This window comes from Meriones unguiculatus, chromosome 14 (genome assembly GCF_030254825.1).
Source record: "Meriones unguiculatus strain TT.TT164.6M chromosome 14, Bangor_MerUng_6.1, whole genome shotgun sequence".
Classification (NCBI taxonomy): Eukaryota; Metazoa; Chordata; class Mammalia; order Rodentia; family Muridae; genus Meriones; species Meriones unguiculatus.
This window is the reverse complement of record NC_083361.1, coordinates 2,381,806-2,397,911: the sequence shown is the minus strand read 5'-3', so window position 1 is coordinate 2,397,911 and position 16,106 is coordinate 2,381,806. Positions and strand designations below refer to the sequence as shown.

Genomic DNA, 16,106 nt, shown 5'->3' with positions numbered 1-16,106 from the left:
TTTGTAGCCCAGGCTAGCCTCAAACACACAGAGATCCAATTTCCTCTGCCTCCCAGAATACTGGGATTAATACTGCCTCCATGCCTTGCTGCCAGCCAATATTTTCAACTAGTTTTTCATTGAACTGTGCCAGTTCTGTACTGGGCATATGGAGGTAATCACTGGGCACGGGACAGGGCCCATTGAAGGCTCTTGCCTAGCGATCCAGAAGACAGCACAGTGATAGTTTAGAACAGTCAATGACATGGAGGGAAGCCACAGGCATTGGGGTGGGCCGAGCAGGGAAAAGGTAGCTGTCCAGAGGAAGCCAGGAATGGCAATGGACTCAATCTTGTATGTTCACAGTAGGCCATGACATGAAGTAGGAGGGATGCCTCATAGGAGAGCAGAGAATGTTGGGAGATAGTATTCCAGACTGAAGTAACAGCATGCACGCCTGCCTGAGCGAACTGGAGATGTGAGGTTGTGTTCTTGTGCAAGGCCTGGCCACTGGTGAGGGCCAGAGCACATGGAGCTCTGGTGAGGAGCCTGGAATTCATCTTGAAGCAACAGGGAGCCACAGAAGAGGCCTAAACAGGGTAACAAGATGGTCACATTTGTGTCTGAGAAAGATTCTTCAATTTTTTGAATGGGATAATAGTGGAGGCCGAGGGGGCAGAAGAGATGGCTCAGGGATTAAGAGCACTGGCTGTTGGTCCAGAAGACACAGGTTCAAGTCTCAGCACCCACACAGCTGCTCACAACTGTAACTCTAGTTCCAAGGGAACCGACACCCTCACACTGGCATACATGGGAGCAAGACACCAATGCACATGAAAGTAAAAATATATAAGTTATAAAAAAAATTAGTGGAGGCTGAGAAGCACGGAAGTGCCTGCTGCAGACAGCCAGATGAAAATGGAAGGGTCTGTGAGCTTAGGGATAGAGGCTGGCTGAAGAAAGACAGAGAAGGAACCACTAATTGCTGCTTGGTTTCCTGCTAGCTATGTGGGTGATACACGGGAATGTCATTTACTGCTTTGAAGGCCCAGATCAGGAGCAGATTTGAGGCAGATAGTGATACGTTTAGCTTTGGACAGCCCAAGAAAACCATGTCAAGCCACTACTGGGGATCCCTTAGACCCAGAAGCAGAGCAAACACAGAAAAAAAGAGTCTCCAACGGTTCTAGTATTCTTTTTTATTACTTGTAATAATTTACCACCTAGGGTGAGGAGTGGCATCTTATTCAATAACTTTCCCCCTTATTTTTAAAGACAGGGGCTCTTGCCAAACCCAGAGCTCACCCATTTGGCTAGCCTGTGTACTTAATTAGGCTCAGGTATCCATCTGTGCCCACCCCGGAACTCCGAGGCCAACAGAATGAAAGAGATTGCAGGTGTGTGCCACTGGGCCTTGCTTCCGATGTGGGCGCAGGGCGCCCATGCTTGCACAACATGCGCTTTAGCCATTGGGCTGTCTCCTCAGCTTCCCTCCCTTTATTTTAGATTGAGATGAAATGACATAGGAACTAAACATCTGTAGAGAAAAGTTTAGTAGCATTTAGCACACTCACAGTGTTTCACACCACCTCTATCAAATATCATTTCCCAAAGAAAAGCTTTAACCTAAGGCAGAGGCAGCTTGCTTTGGGGTCCACTCCGATGAGAGTTTTTCATGGAACCAGCTGATGTGTCCCTAAGTTCCATGTCTGTGGTAACCCTGTCTGCTGCCTGAGGTTTGCTTTTGTTGTCGGTTTGTTGTTTTTGTTTCTTATGAAGCATTAGAAAATTGTCCCTATGATTTATACCCCATTTCCATAAACCCCAAACAAAAACTCTAGAGTTAGACAAGAACAAGTAAAGTGTAGCTCAATAATCGAGATATTTGAACTTGTATCACCTTTGCATTCTTTGGCTCATTAGTCAGTCATGATCTGACCAACCAGGACACACCATCCTCCACACCCCCAGGCCTGGTAGGGAGGTGGTGAGTGAGCCTGGCAAACAAAAAACTGTGGTCAGAGAAGGAAAATATTTGTGTATCAGAGTTCATTGTTAGGGAAGGATTAGGGAAGAGTTTGGGGAGTGTTGGCCTGAACAGTGTGAAAGGGAAAGCCAGAGGAGGGACATTCCTTTCTGTCTGAAAACTCCCCCTCCTCTGGGAACGCTCCCACCAGCCAAACAGCAGGGCATGTAACAGAAAGCCTGGGCAGAAAGGCCCGATAAATGCACAGGACGGAAGCACCCTGGAAGAAGCATGGGTTTTTATTTTTTTACTCAACAATCCCAGTTTTACACATGCACAGGTGTGGGAGATAGCAAACGGTTGACTCCTGTCTGTGCCCAGCACTTCCAGGCAGAGGGTCAGCGTGCATGGGGTGGGGGGTCTTATTTCGTGACTTTGTTTCTTGCACAGTTTCAGTCTCCTGCAAGGGAACTGCAGCATACTGGGAAATTGTTACTCACTGGGAAACAGATCTCATCGCCGTCAAAGGAAAGAAGGCGGCGGCTGTTGTTTGGTTCTGTGAGGTCAGAATTCTCGTTTACTCTGTTCGTCGCCTGTTTTCTTCTTGTTTTAAGCTTGCTGTTAAACCTGAGCACTGTTCAGCTGAGCACAGTGTCACTGTTCTCCATCCCCTGGAGGCGGAGCTTCCCCTCCCCTGGCAGTCTTTGCTTCTGTTGGTTCTTATGGCATTGTCTGCAGACAGGTCTCCCTCCACACCCGTTTTTCTTTTCTTTTTGAGATTGTAATTGTGCCATTTCTTCCCAATCCCTCTCCTCCATCCAAACATGCCCATACACAGCTCTTCCTCTGTTTCAAATCCGAGTTCTTTTTCATTAGTCATTTCTACATGCATGTATGTTTATATACGTTATATGCACATATCACTACTTGAGGCTGTTCATCGACTTTGTCACTGTGGTCAGCACCTTCTCTGGGAGCTGAAACTATGTCTTGTAGTCTCTCAGTGGGCACCTCCCTAGAGTCCACCCACTTCTTGAAGTAGGATCAGAAGGGACCCCTGATGTCACTTTGGAACAGAGTTATGTGTCTCCTTCCTGCTGAGTAGTTTTCACCATGCGGGAGGTTGCCTCTGCGGTAGACAAGTTATCAGGATCTTACTGCCGTGGACTCTGCATGCTACAAAAATTACCTGCCAGGCAAGGTGAACCCATTGGTACAACAGTGGCATACATACTACGGTAGTGACTACCACTTTTGATTCAATTTGAGGGAATTTACAGGTAGTGCTGCAAAACATGCACTTCCGGTGCAGGGTCCGTACTGCTCCCTCCCCCAAAGTGACTCACAGACCGCGGTTTGATGCAAAAGCAAGAGGCAGTTTATTCCGATCGAAATGGGGGTCGTCCCTTCAAAGCAGGAGACGACCCCGAGCATACAAAGCACAGAGTTTTTATTTCAGGCCTTTACATTGATTAGTTAGCAGAAAAGATAGCAGTTATGCGTTTGGCAGCTATAGCGGGGAGCTCACAGCTCCAAGGACAGTCCTCCCCTCTTCTCCCATCTCTTGGTTCCGTAGCAGGCCGCTTACAGCTTTAAGGACAGTCCTCCCCTAAATTGCCTGACTTTCTCTTTCTTTTTAGCTGGCCCTTATTCAAGGTCCAGTTGTTTTTCTTTTTAATTTGGGATGGTCCCATTTCTCAGTGCTATAAACCTGGCCAACCCTTCCCATGTTTAGGATGGCTATGGGCTCCAGGGGAGGATGTTTTGTTGGTTTGCTAAATGCAAGTGGAATCAAACTGCCTTGTGAGTGTTTGTGTTCATGCCATTAGTTCAGCACTGTTGTCCGTCTCAGTCAGGCAACTTTCTTTCTGCAGTAGTTACAAGTTGATGCAGGACTTGGAATTTGTCCAAATGTTGATAATAAATTACTACTGAGTGCTCAAACTTGGTGGGTCATCTGTCTCCCTCCATGCCAAGGCTCATGGAATGTTGTGGATGAGGGGTGGTCCCAGTGTGAGAGCCAGAGCTGTGTAATGCCATCTTCTGGACATGGCAATGCCATTCGCTCACAAACTTGCTGTGTGTAGAGTCACCTGCACAAGATGGAGCTTGCCAGCATTTTAGCATAGACGGGGGTGGGCATACAAGGCCACTCCTGGCTAAGAGCCCTCGGGGGGGGGGGGTAGCCAATCCTAGTTATAGTAAATAACTCTGAAATTGTGCCCATGCAAGGAACCCTACTTAAGCCGAGTGGGTTTCTTTAAGTCATGAGAAAGAGGAGTTCCAGAAGGGTATCAGGAAGATAAAACATTCTAGAGACAGGGAGAGGGAGCTAGTTGAGAGGAATGGAGGCACATATCATTAAAGTGCATTGTATGTGTGAAGAGTTTAATTTAGCCAGAATATAACTCCATTTTGAAATAAAGATTTTGACTGGGAACTGAATTCAGGTACCAGGAAATATCACAGAGTGTACACCTGGCAGAAAACAAAGTTAACTCTCCTAGCAACAGCCTACAGGAAATATAATAGAATAAATGCTTCATAGAAAATAGAAACTCCCTGGCAATAATCAATGGGAATCGGTTAAAAATCGGGTGGGAAAATTCTCCCCAATGTTTCAGATATGGTTTAGAAAAATAGCCATTGTGATTATATGCCTCAGAAAAGGTCACCCCGCCCTGCTAAACTTCACCCAATTCGGTAACGCCAAGGCTTGTGCCCCCCTGCTTGCTGCCATGGAAACCCCCTGCTCACAGACTTTCCCTTTAAAAATCCTGTTCACTCAGAGCTCGGGGTCCCACTTCTCTACTGCTGCGCCAGTGAGACTTGGGTCCCGAGTTCGATCGCTCTCGTAATAAAGCTCTCTTGCAATTGCATCGAGTCATCTCCTGGTGGTCTCTGAGGGTCCCGTGAACCTGGCATAACATTTGGGGGCTCGTCCGGGATGCCTCGGGATCTCTAGGACTCCTGACCCGGAGAGCTTAGTCCCGCAGGTAAGTGTAATGTCTTCTATGTTGTCTGTCTGCTTTAAATGTTTGTTTGCCTTTATTCTTTGTTTCTTTTCCTGAAAAGCCTCGAGGTGCTTACGGGAGCAGCCAGATTAGGTATGACAGACGTGTTGGGGCCTAGGCTGTGGGGACTTCAAAAGACATTTTGATGTCCTGGAATTTCTGCCTCCTTGGGACCCCTGGGATAGGGGGACTGGAGTGAGGATCTGTTTCTGCCTCTGGAGTGAGGATTGGTTTCCTGGAACTTCTGTGGCAGAGAAGTCCAGGTTTTGTCTGTTTCTGCCTCCTCGGAACCCCTGGGATAGGGGGACTGGTGTGAGGATCTGTCTTTACCTCCTCGGAACTCCTGGGATAGGGGAACTGGAGTGAGGATCAGTTTTCTGGAACTTCTGTGGCAGAGAAGTCCAGGTTTTCAGTGTTACTTGGTTTCTGCGTGTGATTAATTGTTTTTCCCCCCTGTTGGTGTTGTGCCCGGACTTACTGTTTAATTTTTGTGATTAATTGTTTGTGGTTTTGTGTCTACTTGAGAGTGCTTGATTTTACTTTTGTTCAAAACTGCAGCTGTTTTCGTTTCTCTGATTTCCCATGATGTTAGCCCGGGTATAGGCTGTAAGTTGTTGCCTTTGGTTTCATTTTTGTCTGAGACGGCCGGTTCTTTTTGTGCATGAGTGATTTACTATTTGCTGAAATTGTTCTCCTTACTTCTTCTGCTTTCTCTTGAATTCTCTTGACGAATAGACTGACTGACAATATGGGACAGACTACTTCCAAACCCCTTGACTTGATTCTGACTCATTTTGGAGAGGTTAAAGCTAGAGCTCACGGTCTTTCAGTTGATGTGAGAAAAGGAAAAAGGATGACTTTTTGCAGCTCAGAATGGCCCACCTTCAATGTGGGCTGGCCACCAGAAGGAACCTTCCACCTTCCCACCGTCTTAGCAGTGGAAGATAAAGTTTTTCAGAAAGCATGCGGGCACCCAGATCAGGTGCCATATATTGTAGTTTGGAAGAACCTGGTGACTCATCCACCTCCATGGATTAAGCCCTTTCTGATTCCCACTAACAATTCTCCTTCCATAAAATCTCCAGAACCAGAGGTCACTGCTCTGATGACTGAGACCAAGAAAAAAGACCCCAAAGGTGCCCCTTCAACTCCCTCTGCTCCCCTTCACCCTATTTTACAGGATGGAACTCCAGAGGAAGCCATTTTTCCACCCCCTCCATATAGACCTCCTCCCACCCCTCAACCAGCTCCTTCAGTGCTAGACACTTTACCACCATCTGGCCCGGCGCAGAGGACCCGGAGCTTCCGGGCAGCCTCTCCTTCTGAAGTGACAGAGGCATATTCTATTGTCCTTCCCCTACGGGCCACAGGACCACCAGATGATAATGGCAATCAACCTCACCATTATTGGCCTTTTGCCACATCAGATCTTTATAACTGGAGAACTCAGAATGCCAAGTTCTCTGACAACCCTAGAGATTTGATTGATCTCCTTGAAACTGTTCTTTTCACCCATCAGCCCACCTGGGATGATTACCAGCAGCTTTTACAGGTTTTGTTTACCACAGAGGAGCGGGGACGTATTATTTCAGAGGCACGAAAAAATGTCCCAGATGCTACAGGAATTCCAACTACAAATCAAGCCTGTATTGATGATTATTTTTCCTACAGGAGGCCCAACTGGGATTACAACACGGCTAAAGGTAAGGAGCATCTCCTAGTCTACCGTCAGGCTCTGTTGGCAGGTCTCAAAGCGGCTGCAAGACGGCCCACTAATTTGGCCAAGGTATATGATGTCAGGCAGGGAATGGATGAAAGCCCAGCCGCCTTCCTGGAGAGAATTAGTGAAGCCTTTCGCAGATATACACATGTAGATCCAGAAAAGCCTAAACATACAGGTACAGTTGCTTTGGCTTTCATTAACCAGTCTACTCCAGACATTAAAAAAAAATTGCAGAAACAGGAAAGAATAGGACAGATGACATTGCAAGATTTGGTTCAGATAGAGTGTATAATAACACTCTGAGAGAGTGTATAATAACAGGGACAGCTCTGAGGAAAAGCAGTTAAAAACGGGAAAGGCTTTAAACCGGGATCTGGCACAAGTCCTCTTGGCCAACAATGTTTCGGACCCCAGAGAAAGGAGGCACCAACTTCAGTGGATAGCTCAAGACAAAGGACCCAAGGGACGAAGCAAACCACCACTGGGTAAGAACCAATGTGCATACTGCAAGAAGGAAGGACATTGAGCTAAAAACTGCCCTCATAAGGGACCCAGGTCCCAAACTAAGGTCCTGGCTTTGGGGGAAAACTGAGGGGGACGGGGTTCGGATCCCCTCCCCGAACCTAGGGTAACTCTGAGAGTGGAGGGGAAACCTTTGGACTTTTTAGTAGATACTGGAGCTCAGCATTCAGTGCTCCTGAAACCTGAAGGACCAGTCTCATCAAAAAGGTCTTGGGTCCAAGGGGCCACTGGTATGAAACAATATTCATGGACTACCCGAAGAATGGTGGACTTAGGAAAGGGCCGGGTAACCCATTCATTCATGGTAATTCCAGAGTGTCCTTATCCCCTGTTGGGGAGGGACCTGCTTACCAAAATGAAAGCTCAAATTCATTTCAAATCAGAAGGGCCTCAGCTATTAGATGAAAAAGGCAACTCAATACAGGTGTTGACTCTAAATTTAGCCTCTTAGGCGGAATATAGATTGTTTGAAGAGCCAATTACCCCCTTAAGTGACTTGCAGACATGGCTGGCACGATATCCCCAAGCCTGGGCAGAAACTGGAGGAATGGGATTGGCAAAACACCGACCCCCAGTGTTTGTTGAACTCAAGTCTGGGGCAGATCCCGTTCGAATACGTCAATATCCCACGCCCCAAGAGGCTCGAAAGGGGATAACTCCTCACATTCGAAAACTACTGGCTGAGGGTGCTTTAAGGCCATGCCAGTCAGCCTGGAATACTCCCTTACTACCAGTAAAAAAGCCTCATACAAATGACTATCGCCCTGTCCAGGATTTGAGGGAAGTCAACAAGCGAATAATGGATATACATCCAACAGTGCCTAATCCTTATACTCTTCTGAGTTCTTTGTCACCTGAGCAGACTTGGTATACGGTATTAGATTTAAAAGATGCTTTCTTCAGCTTATTATTAGCCCCCAAGAGCCAAAAATATTTTGCCTTTAAATGGAATGACCCCGAGAGAGGGATAAATGGACAATTGACATGGACTCGTTTGCCACAAGGATTTAAAAACTCTCCCACCATCTTTGATGAAGCCCTCCATGAAGATCTGGGTGAGTACTGAAAAGAAAATCCAGATATTACTTTAATTCAATATGTTGATGATCTCCTAGTAGCAGCAGGGTCAGAGCAAGCTTGTCTGGAAGGCACACAGAGACTTTTGCAAACCTTGGGGGACTTGGGCTATCGAGCATCAGCTAGAAAGGCACAACTTTGTAAGACTGAAGTGACATATTTGGGCTATATTCTAAAAAAGGGACAGAGATGGCTATTGGATGCTAGAAAGAAAACAGTCCTCAGTATTCCTCCACCTACAAGTCCTCGTCAGGTGAGAGAATTCTTGGGGTCAGCTGACTTTTGCAGACTATGGATACCTGGGTTTGCGGAAATAGCTAGACCCCTTTATGAAGCCACCAAAGAAACCAAGGTCTTTGAATAGACTGCAGAACAGCAACAGGCATTTGAACAACTCAAACGAGCTTTGTTGTCAGCACCAGCTCTTGGGCTACCCGATATAACCAAGCCTTTCCACTTGTTTGTAGATGAAAACAAAGGAGTGGCAAAAGGGGTGCTGACACAAACGTTGGGGCCTTGGAGAAGACCAATAGCATACCTGTCTAAGAAACTTGATCCTGTGGCTGCTGGATGGCCACCATGCCTTCGAATCATTGCAGCAACTGCACTTCTGGTTAAGGACGCAGATAAATTGACACTGGGCCAAAATCTGATTGTAACCACCCCCCATGCCATAAAAGGGATACTTAAACAACCACCCGATCGATGGTTAAGTAATGCCCGTATGACTCATTATCAGACTTTGTTAATTAATCCTGGTTGAGTCATTTTTCAGCCCCCTGCCTCCTTGAATCCAGCAACCCTCCTGCCGGACCCGGATTTGGAACAGCCTCTGCATCAATGTGAAGAAATTTTGGCCTGAGCACATGGCATTCGTGAGGACCTTAAGGATACACCCTTGCAAAATGCTGACCACACTTGGTTCACAGATGGAAGCAGCCTCATCCATGAGGGTCAGAGGAGGGCAGGTGCAGCAGTAACAACTGAGACTGAGGTAATATGGACTCAACCTCTTCCTCCAGGAACATCTGCCCAATGGGCTGAATTAATAGCCTTGACCCAAGCTCTGACTATGGGCAAAGGGCTGGCTATCAATGTATAGTCATTATGCCTTTGCCACCGCCCACCTACATGGAGCTATATATCAGGAGAGGGGACTCCTCACAGCAGAAGGAAAAACCATCAAAAATAAGGAGGAGATCCTTTGGCTCCTAAAAGCCTTATGGCTTCCCAAAAAGCTAGCCATTATTCATTGCCCTGGACATCAGAGAAATAATACTAAGATAGCAGTGGGAAATAACCTTGCTGACAGAACAGCCAAAAGTGTTGCACTCCAGGAAACAACTGATGTTTTGGCTGCTATACTACCAGAACCACCTGATCCAAACTTACCAAATGCACCCTGGTACACAAAAGAGGAGATTCAATGGGCAAAAAACCAGCCTATGAGTCAATGCTTAGAAGGATGGTGGCACTCATCTGAGGGTAAGTTAATCCTGCCAAACTCTCTAGCCAGAACAATCCTTAAAAAGATTCACAGAGTTACCCACATGGGATCTAAGAGAATGGCAGATGCTGTCCGTCAATCAAAAGTAACATTCCGGGACATACATAAGACTATAGATGACATTGTGACTAACTGCAAAGCTTGTCAACTGACTAATGCCACCAACCAATCACAACATCCAGGGACCCGACTTCGAGGTAAGAGACCTGGGGCTTATTGGGAAGTTGATTTCACAGAAATCAAACCTGGAAAATATGGCTACAAATATCTGCTGGTGTTCGTGGATACCTTCTCAAGATGGACTGAAGCCTTTCCCACCAAAGATGAGACTGCCCAGATTGTGGCAAAGAAATTATTGGAGGACATTCTGCCCAGGTATGGCTTTCCTCACATGATAGGGTCAGATAATGGACCAGCATTTGTGTCCAAAGTAAGTCAGAATGTAGCTAAGTTTATTGGGGCAGATTGGAGATTGCATTGTGCATATAGGCCCCAAAGTTCAGGACAGGTAGAGAGAATGAATAGAACATTAAAAGAGACCTTAACTAAATTGACCTTGGAGACTGGCGCTGACTGGGTGATGCTCCTCCCCTTTGCCCTCTATAGGGTCAGGAATTCCCCTTACCAGCTAGGTTTAACTCCCTTTGAGATTTTGTATGGGATGCCAGCTCCTATAATACCCAACCTTAAGACTGATGCTATTGCTGAAATGGATGAAGATGACTTACTTTTTCGGGTCAAAGCCACCCAGTGGGCTCATAAACATGTTTGGCCTAAACTACGTGCTCTTTATGAAGCAGGCCCAGTACCAGAGCCACACAAATTCCGGCCCGGAGATTGGGTATTCGTGAAACGGTTTCGTCAGAATACACTGGAACCTAGATGGAAAGGACCCTACATCATCTTATTGACCACTCCTACGGCTATCAAGGTTGACGGGATTGCTGCTTGGATCCATTACTCACACGCTCGGCCAGCTAACCCGTTCTCCGTCCCAGAGGATTATTTGACTCCAGCGGCTCCAGAATGGAAGGTCTCCAAGGACAACGCCAACCGCTCAAGCTAAAGTTACAGCGTTCCTCCAATTAATAACTATAACTTTAAGTCTCTTTCAGAATCAGGCAGCCCATAATCCACATCAACCCCTAAATTTAACTTGGAGCGTTATCCATTCAGCTACAGGAGAAATTATGAGTTCAACATCTAAGGTAGCCCCTTGAGGAACCTAGTGGCCCAATCTCCAGTTTGACCTGTGCCAACTGGCTAAGAGGGATCAAGATATGGATACACATTTTAAAAAACTGGTTTGTATTGGAGGTGGAGGCTGCTTCATGAGGCCATTCTCCTTCCCCAGAGAGCCAGGCTGTGGACACATGACACAAAGGATGGCCTTGCGAGATACCCCCTTCTATGTGTGCCCTGGGGAAGGGAGATCAAAATATGGGGTTAGCACCTGTGGCGAAGCAGATACATTTTTCTGTTCAAGCTGGGGGTGTGAATCCACAGGCATTGTGCCCTGGCGTCTCCCAGAGAATGACCTGATTTCAGTTTCAAGAACGGACCTAAGTGCTAATCCACTACTTAAAAAATGCCAAAGCCTATTTTGTAATCTGGTACTGATAAACTTCACTGACAAAGGTAAAGCCTTCCACTCCTGGGAAACTGGGAGAACCTGGGGTCTTAGGCTATACCAGACTGGATATGATCATGGATTCATTTTTACAATCAAATTGCAAGTCACACCACCCAGTACCATTGACCACCCTGTGGCTATGGGACCTAATGATGTCCTAGCGCCTAGGCCGGCACCTCCAAAGCCAAATCCTACAATGGCTCCAGCCCCCGCAAACACTAAGGCTCCAGTTAGTTCCACCTCAATAAAGCCCCCTTCAGACCCTAATGACCCCCTTTGGTTAATGCTGCTGAATACTTTCCAGATTTTAAATGCATCTCAACCAGAACTTACTTCTTCCTGCTGGTTATGTTATGATGTTAGGCCCCCTTATTATGAGGGAATAGCACTCATTGATAGTTATATTATTGGGGAGGCCAAGGACTGTAGATGGCAGCAGAAAGGACACGCCCGAATGACTTTACAATCTATAAAAGGGCAAGGTGTCTGCCTAGGAAAAGTACCAGCTCCTTTTCAAAAATTATGCAACAAAACTGAGAGAGTAACTGCCTCAGATGATAAATACCTGATTCCTCCCCCTGAGGGATGGTGGGCCTGTGGATCAGGGCTGACTCCCTGTGTTAATGGCAAAATATTGTCTGATCATAATGATTATTGTGTTTTAGTTCAATTAGTACCCCGGCTGATTTATCACTCACAAGAAGAGGTTCTTAGCCAATATGATGATGAAAAAGTTCCCCCCCCAAAAAAGAGAGCCAGTCACTGCCGCAACTTTAACTGTTCTATTGGGACTGGGATTGACAGGTGCTGGGACAGGTATTTCATCTTTAGTGATGCAAAATCAGTATTACAATAAGTTAAGGGAATCAATCGATGCAGACATTAAGCAATTTGAAAACTCAATTACTTATTTACAGGAGTCATTATCCTCACTGGCTGAAGTGGTGTTACAGAATAGAAGAGGTCTAAACGTTATATTTACAGCAAGGAGGATTATGTGCAGCACTAGGGGAAGAATGTTGCTTCTATGTGGATCATTCAGGGATAGTAAAAAACTCTATGACTAAAATAAGAAAGGGACTAGAAGAAAGAAAAAAACAAAGAGAGGCAAGCCAAAGCTGGTTTAAAACTTGGTTTGATGCCTCCCCATGGCTTACTACTTTAATTTCTACCTTGCTAGGGCCCCTTCTTATTTTTTTGCTCTTAATCACTGTTGGACCATGCATACTTAATAAATTGTTGGGATATATTAAACAAAGACTTGGAATTATACAATTAATGGTAATGAGGTCCCAATACCAACAACTTGGAGATGACCTTGAACTGTAAGAGCCCAAGATTGGCCTCTTCAGTTACATGGAAAGGGGGAAATGAAGAGTTTAATTTAGCCAGAATATAACTCCATTTTGAAATAAAGATTTTGACTGGGAACTGAATTCAGGTACCAGGAAATATCACAGAGTGTACACCTGGCAGAAAACAAAGTTAACTCTCCTAGCAACAGCCTGCAGGAAATATAATAGAATAAATGCTTCATAGAAAATAGAGACAAACTCCCTGGCAATAATCAATGGGAATCGGTTAAAAATCGGGTGGGAAAATTCTCCCCAATGTTTCAGATATGGTTTAGAAAAATAGCCATTGTGATTATATGCCTTAGCCATTGTGATTATATGCCTCAGAAAAGTCACCCCGCCCTGCTAAACTTCACCCAATTCGGTAACGCCAAGGCTTGTGCCCCCCTGCTTGCTGCCATGGAAACCCCCTGCTCACAGACTTTCCCTTTAAAAATCCTGTTCACTCAGAGCTCGGGGTCCCACTTCTCTACTGCTGCGCCAGTGAGACTTGGGTCCCGAGTTCGATCGCTCTCGTAATAAAGCTCTCTTGCAATTGCATCGAGTCATCTCCTGGTGGTCTCTGAGGGTCCCATGAACCTGGCATAACATGTGCATATGAAATTATTGAAGAGGAAATAAAAATATTTTAAAATATTTATTTGTTTTTCAGCTTGTATTCCAGTGTGGCGAGCTCTTCAGATATATTTTATACCTCACTATTATTTTTCTGTTGTTTATATAAGGCCTATCTAGTTTTGTATGCATAAAACTATTAATTTGTTATGTTTTGATATCAACGGTCTTTAAAATTCTCTCTTAACATTTTTTATTTTTTGAGACAGGGTCTCTCTGTGTAGTCCTGGCTGTCCTGAAACTCACTCTGTAGACCATACTGGCCTTGAACTCAGAGATCCACCTGCCTCTGCTTCCCAAGGGCTGGGATTAAAGGCATGTGCCACCACCGTGCTCTCTCTCATAACAGTTCACACTCCTCTAACATGGATTTTCTGCTCTTACATGTTCCCCAGTCTTTCTTTGTAGCTCATAACATGATCACAGCCATTTAAATCTTCCCAGTCAGAGAAAGGCATGGCATTGTGCAGCAATTTCCATGGAACCAAAACATCTGCTCTACACAGAGAGTTTTTGCTTGTTTTATTCACCGATGGATACTGACACACACTATACATTTGATAAGTATCGACTGACTTAGTGAAATAAGAGAGGGTGTTTCACCAACTTTGAACATGCTGATAGAACTGTGGAGACAGAAGCCATGAAAAACTGAGGTATATTCAAAACAGAATGCAGATGTGTAGAGCTGGGAGTTGAGGTAAGAGCCGCTAGCAGGAGAGGTGACAGTGAGGATAGGCAGGAAGCCAGCAAGATGCCCGATGCCAGCCAGGATCTCGCCCTGAAACAGGAAATTGCTGAGTCAGAAAGCCCATTTCAACTACTCTTTTACACTTCACCTTGAGGTAGAAGACACTCTCTGAAGCCAAAGGAAGAAAAGACCAGGTCAGCACCCTGTGGGTGCTCACTGTATCTCCTCTGAAACTAACCTCCACCCTCCCTTCTGCACTGAAAAACTTCTGCTCATGATTAACTTCTGTTTTGGCAGGGGCAGTTTTATTATATTATGTTCCACAAGCTTAATACGGCCAACCAAAGTACATGTCACTCTGGGTTGCTATGTGGAGGGGATATTAGGGGGCCTGTTGTTCACAACAATAAGCTACTTCCTGGCACCCTGCTTAGGTGTCTCATCCCTTGGTTATTTCCCGAGACAACAGATACACAGGAAACTTGTTAGGGTCAACAGTCTTGAGTTCTTTATTGGGGAGGAGAAAGAAAAGCAACCATGGAGTACATTCTGGTCACTACCAGGGCAAAGACCCAAAGGACCATGAAAATACACAGAGTCTGTAAGAGTTTGGTTCGGACTGAGACCAAGGTTGAAAAACAAATCAGTGAATTTAATTAAACCTTTAAGCTTTTCCCCAAACTGTGGCTAGAGCCCTGTTTTATCCATCCAGCCTGTTTTTCCAGACACCTCTCCTGACCCATGGTCTCAGCACAGTAAGAGTGACTTTTCTTGAAAGTGAAAGGAGGATTGAGAGAGAGCAGGGAGAGTGGGAGAGAGATGGGAAGAATGGGTGTATGTGAACTCCAGCAGTGCTCAGCTAAGGGGGCTCTTCGCTGGCCTGGCAGTGCCCTCAGCGGGCCACCAGGCAGAGCTTGTAGATGGGGGCGATGTTGCCAAAGCCAGAGATCCTGTGAGCGATGTCAATCTCAGCAGGAGGCACTAGGGACCATAAAGAGAACTTCTGAAGGATGGAGGTGAAGTAGATGAAAAGCTCCATGTTGGCCAGCGCCTCCCCCACGCATCTGCGCTTTCCTGGGGACACAAAAGTGACAGAGAGGCATGTGCCATGCACCTGCCATGACCACCCCACGCAGCCTCGGCTGACTCCTCACAGCTGTGTTTGCTATGTGGGGTCAACAAACCACTGCTGCCTGCCACCTAGAGGGGCTGGACAGGTGGTGGCTTCTTCTCTGCTGACCCCAGCTTCCTGGGTTAGAACCAGATAGACTGGTTCTAAAGGATCCACAAGGGCTGAGGTGTGACTCAACAGCAGAGCATTGACTGGATCCCCAGATGGGGTGTGTGACTCCATGATAAAGTCTTTGCTCAAAGTGTGTGAATTCCATCCCCAGATCAGGGGAAAAAAAACAAAATTAGGTTCATGTCAACTCCTCAAAGGTATTTCAAATGCCTTAGGTATCAAATACTAGGGAGTTAAAAAAAAAAGCCGAGAATTGTGTTTAAGGCTCTGTCTCATGGTTGAGGCTCCAGGCTTCCCATGACTGCCATTGAAAATCACATGCTGTCATAATCGCTCACGTCATGCTCTGTGAACCTGAGATTACAGCCATAGACCACCTTCTCACCCTAGCTTTTTCTCTAATCATTAACGTGAATGGTTCTAATATTCCCTGATCTGGGATTTTAGGATTTTTTAAAATTATTCTATAGCATTGACCTTGGAAGGAGTGTTCTAGTATGTGTCTGGGGAAATCTAGGCATAATTACAAACCAGAGGAAAAGACCACAAAGGCGTCATTCTTCTTGAAGTGTCCCTGCTCATCCAGAAAATGCTGAGGATAAAAAGCATCCGGGTATCGGAAGTACTTGGGATCTCTGAGGACCGAGCCAATCAGTGGATACACATCCGTACCCTGGGAGACAGACAGAGGCCCTTAGAATTCTGTGTTGGACTACAGAATTAGATACACAAAAACAGGATGAGAGAGAAGTCAAGAAAGAGCGACAGACAACAGTAGGGT

At 45.8% G+C, this 16,106-nt stretch overlaps 2 protein-coding genes across 8 annotated transcripts in view; one reads left to right on the top strand and one right to left on the bottom strand.

Annotated features, from left to right (window-relative positions):
• The first annotated feature begins 2,054 nt into the window (after positions 1 to 2,054).
• On the top strand, positions 2,055 to 13,316 carry LOC132647100 (protein NYNRIN-like). 5 transcript variants are annotated; one of them, XM_060366467.1, is made up of 3 exons: positions 2,055 to 6,662; positions 8,108 to 8,259; positions 8,749 to 13,316. In XM_060366467.1, exon 3 carries the CDS (start codon positions 9,376 to 9,378, stop codon positions 10,852 to 10,854), a length of 1,479 nt encoding a protein of 492 aa, XP_060222450.1. In that variant the 5' UTR covers positions 2,055 to 6,662; positions 8,108 to 8,259; positions 8,749 to 9,375; the 3' UTR covers positions 10,855 to 13,316. The 5 variants fall into 4 exon arrangements, with proteins under 5 accessions (XP_060222451.1, XP_060222450.1, XP_060222455.1 ...); XM_060366468.1 differs by having other exon boundaries at positions 2,055 to 2,285; positions 2,396 to 8,259; XM_060366471.1 differs by having other exon boundaries at positions 2,055 to 8,259; positions 8,749 to 10,163; positions 10,586 to 13,316.
• Positions 13,317 to 13,896: 580 nt separating this feature from the next.
• Positions 13,897 to 16,106, bottom strand: part of LOC110566203 (cytochrome P450 2G1) — a 28,375-nt gene continuing 26,165 nt past the window's right edge. For all 3 annotated transcript variants that reach the window (XM_060366464.1, XM_060366463.1, XM_060366465.1), the window contains exons 8-9: positions 15,857 to 15,998; positions 13,897 to 15,156 (exon numbers count right to left, since the gene is read on the bottom strand). In XM_060366464.1, coding sequence (XP_060222447.1) covers positions 14,975 to 15,156; positions 15,857 to 15,998 — 324 coding nt within the window. In that variant the 3' untranslated portion in view covers positions 13,897 to 14,974. The remainder of the gene's footprint in view (positions 15,157 to 15,856; positions 15,999 to 16,106) is intronic.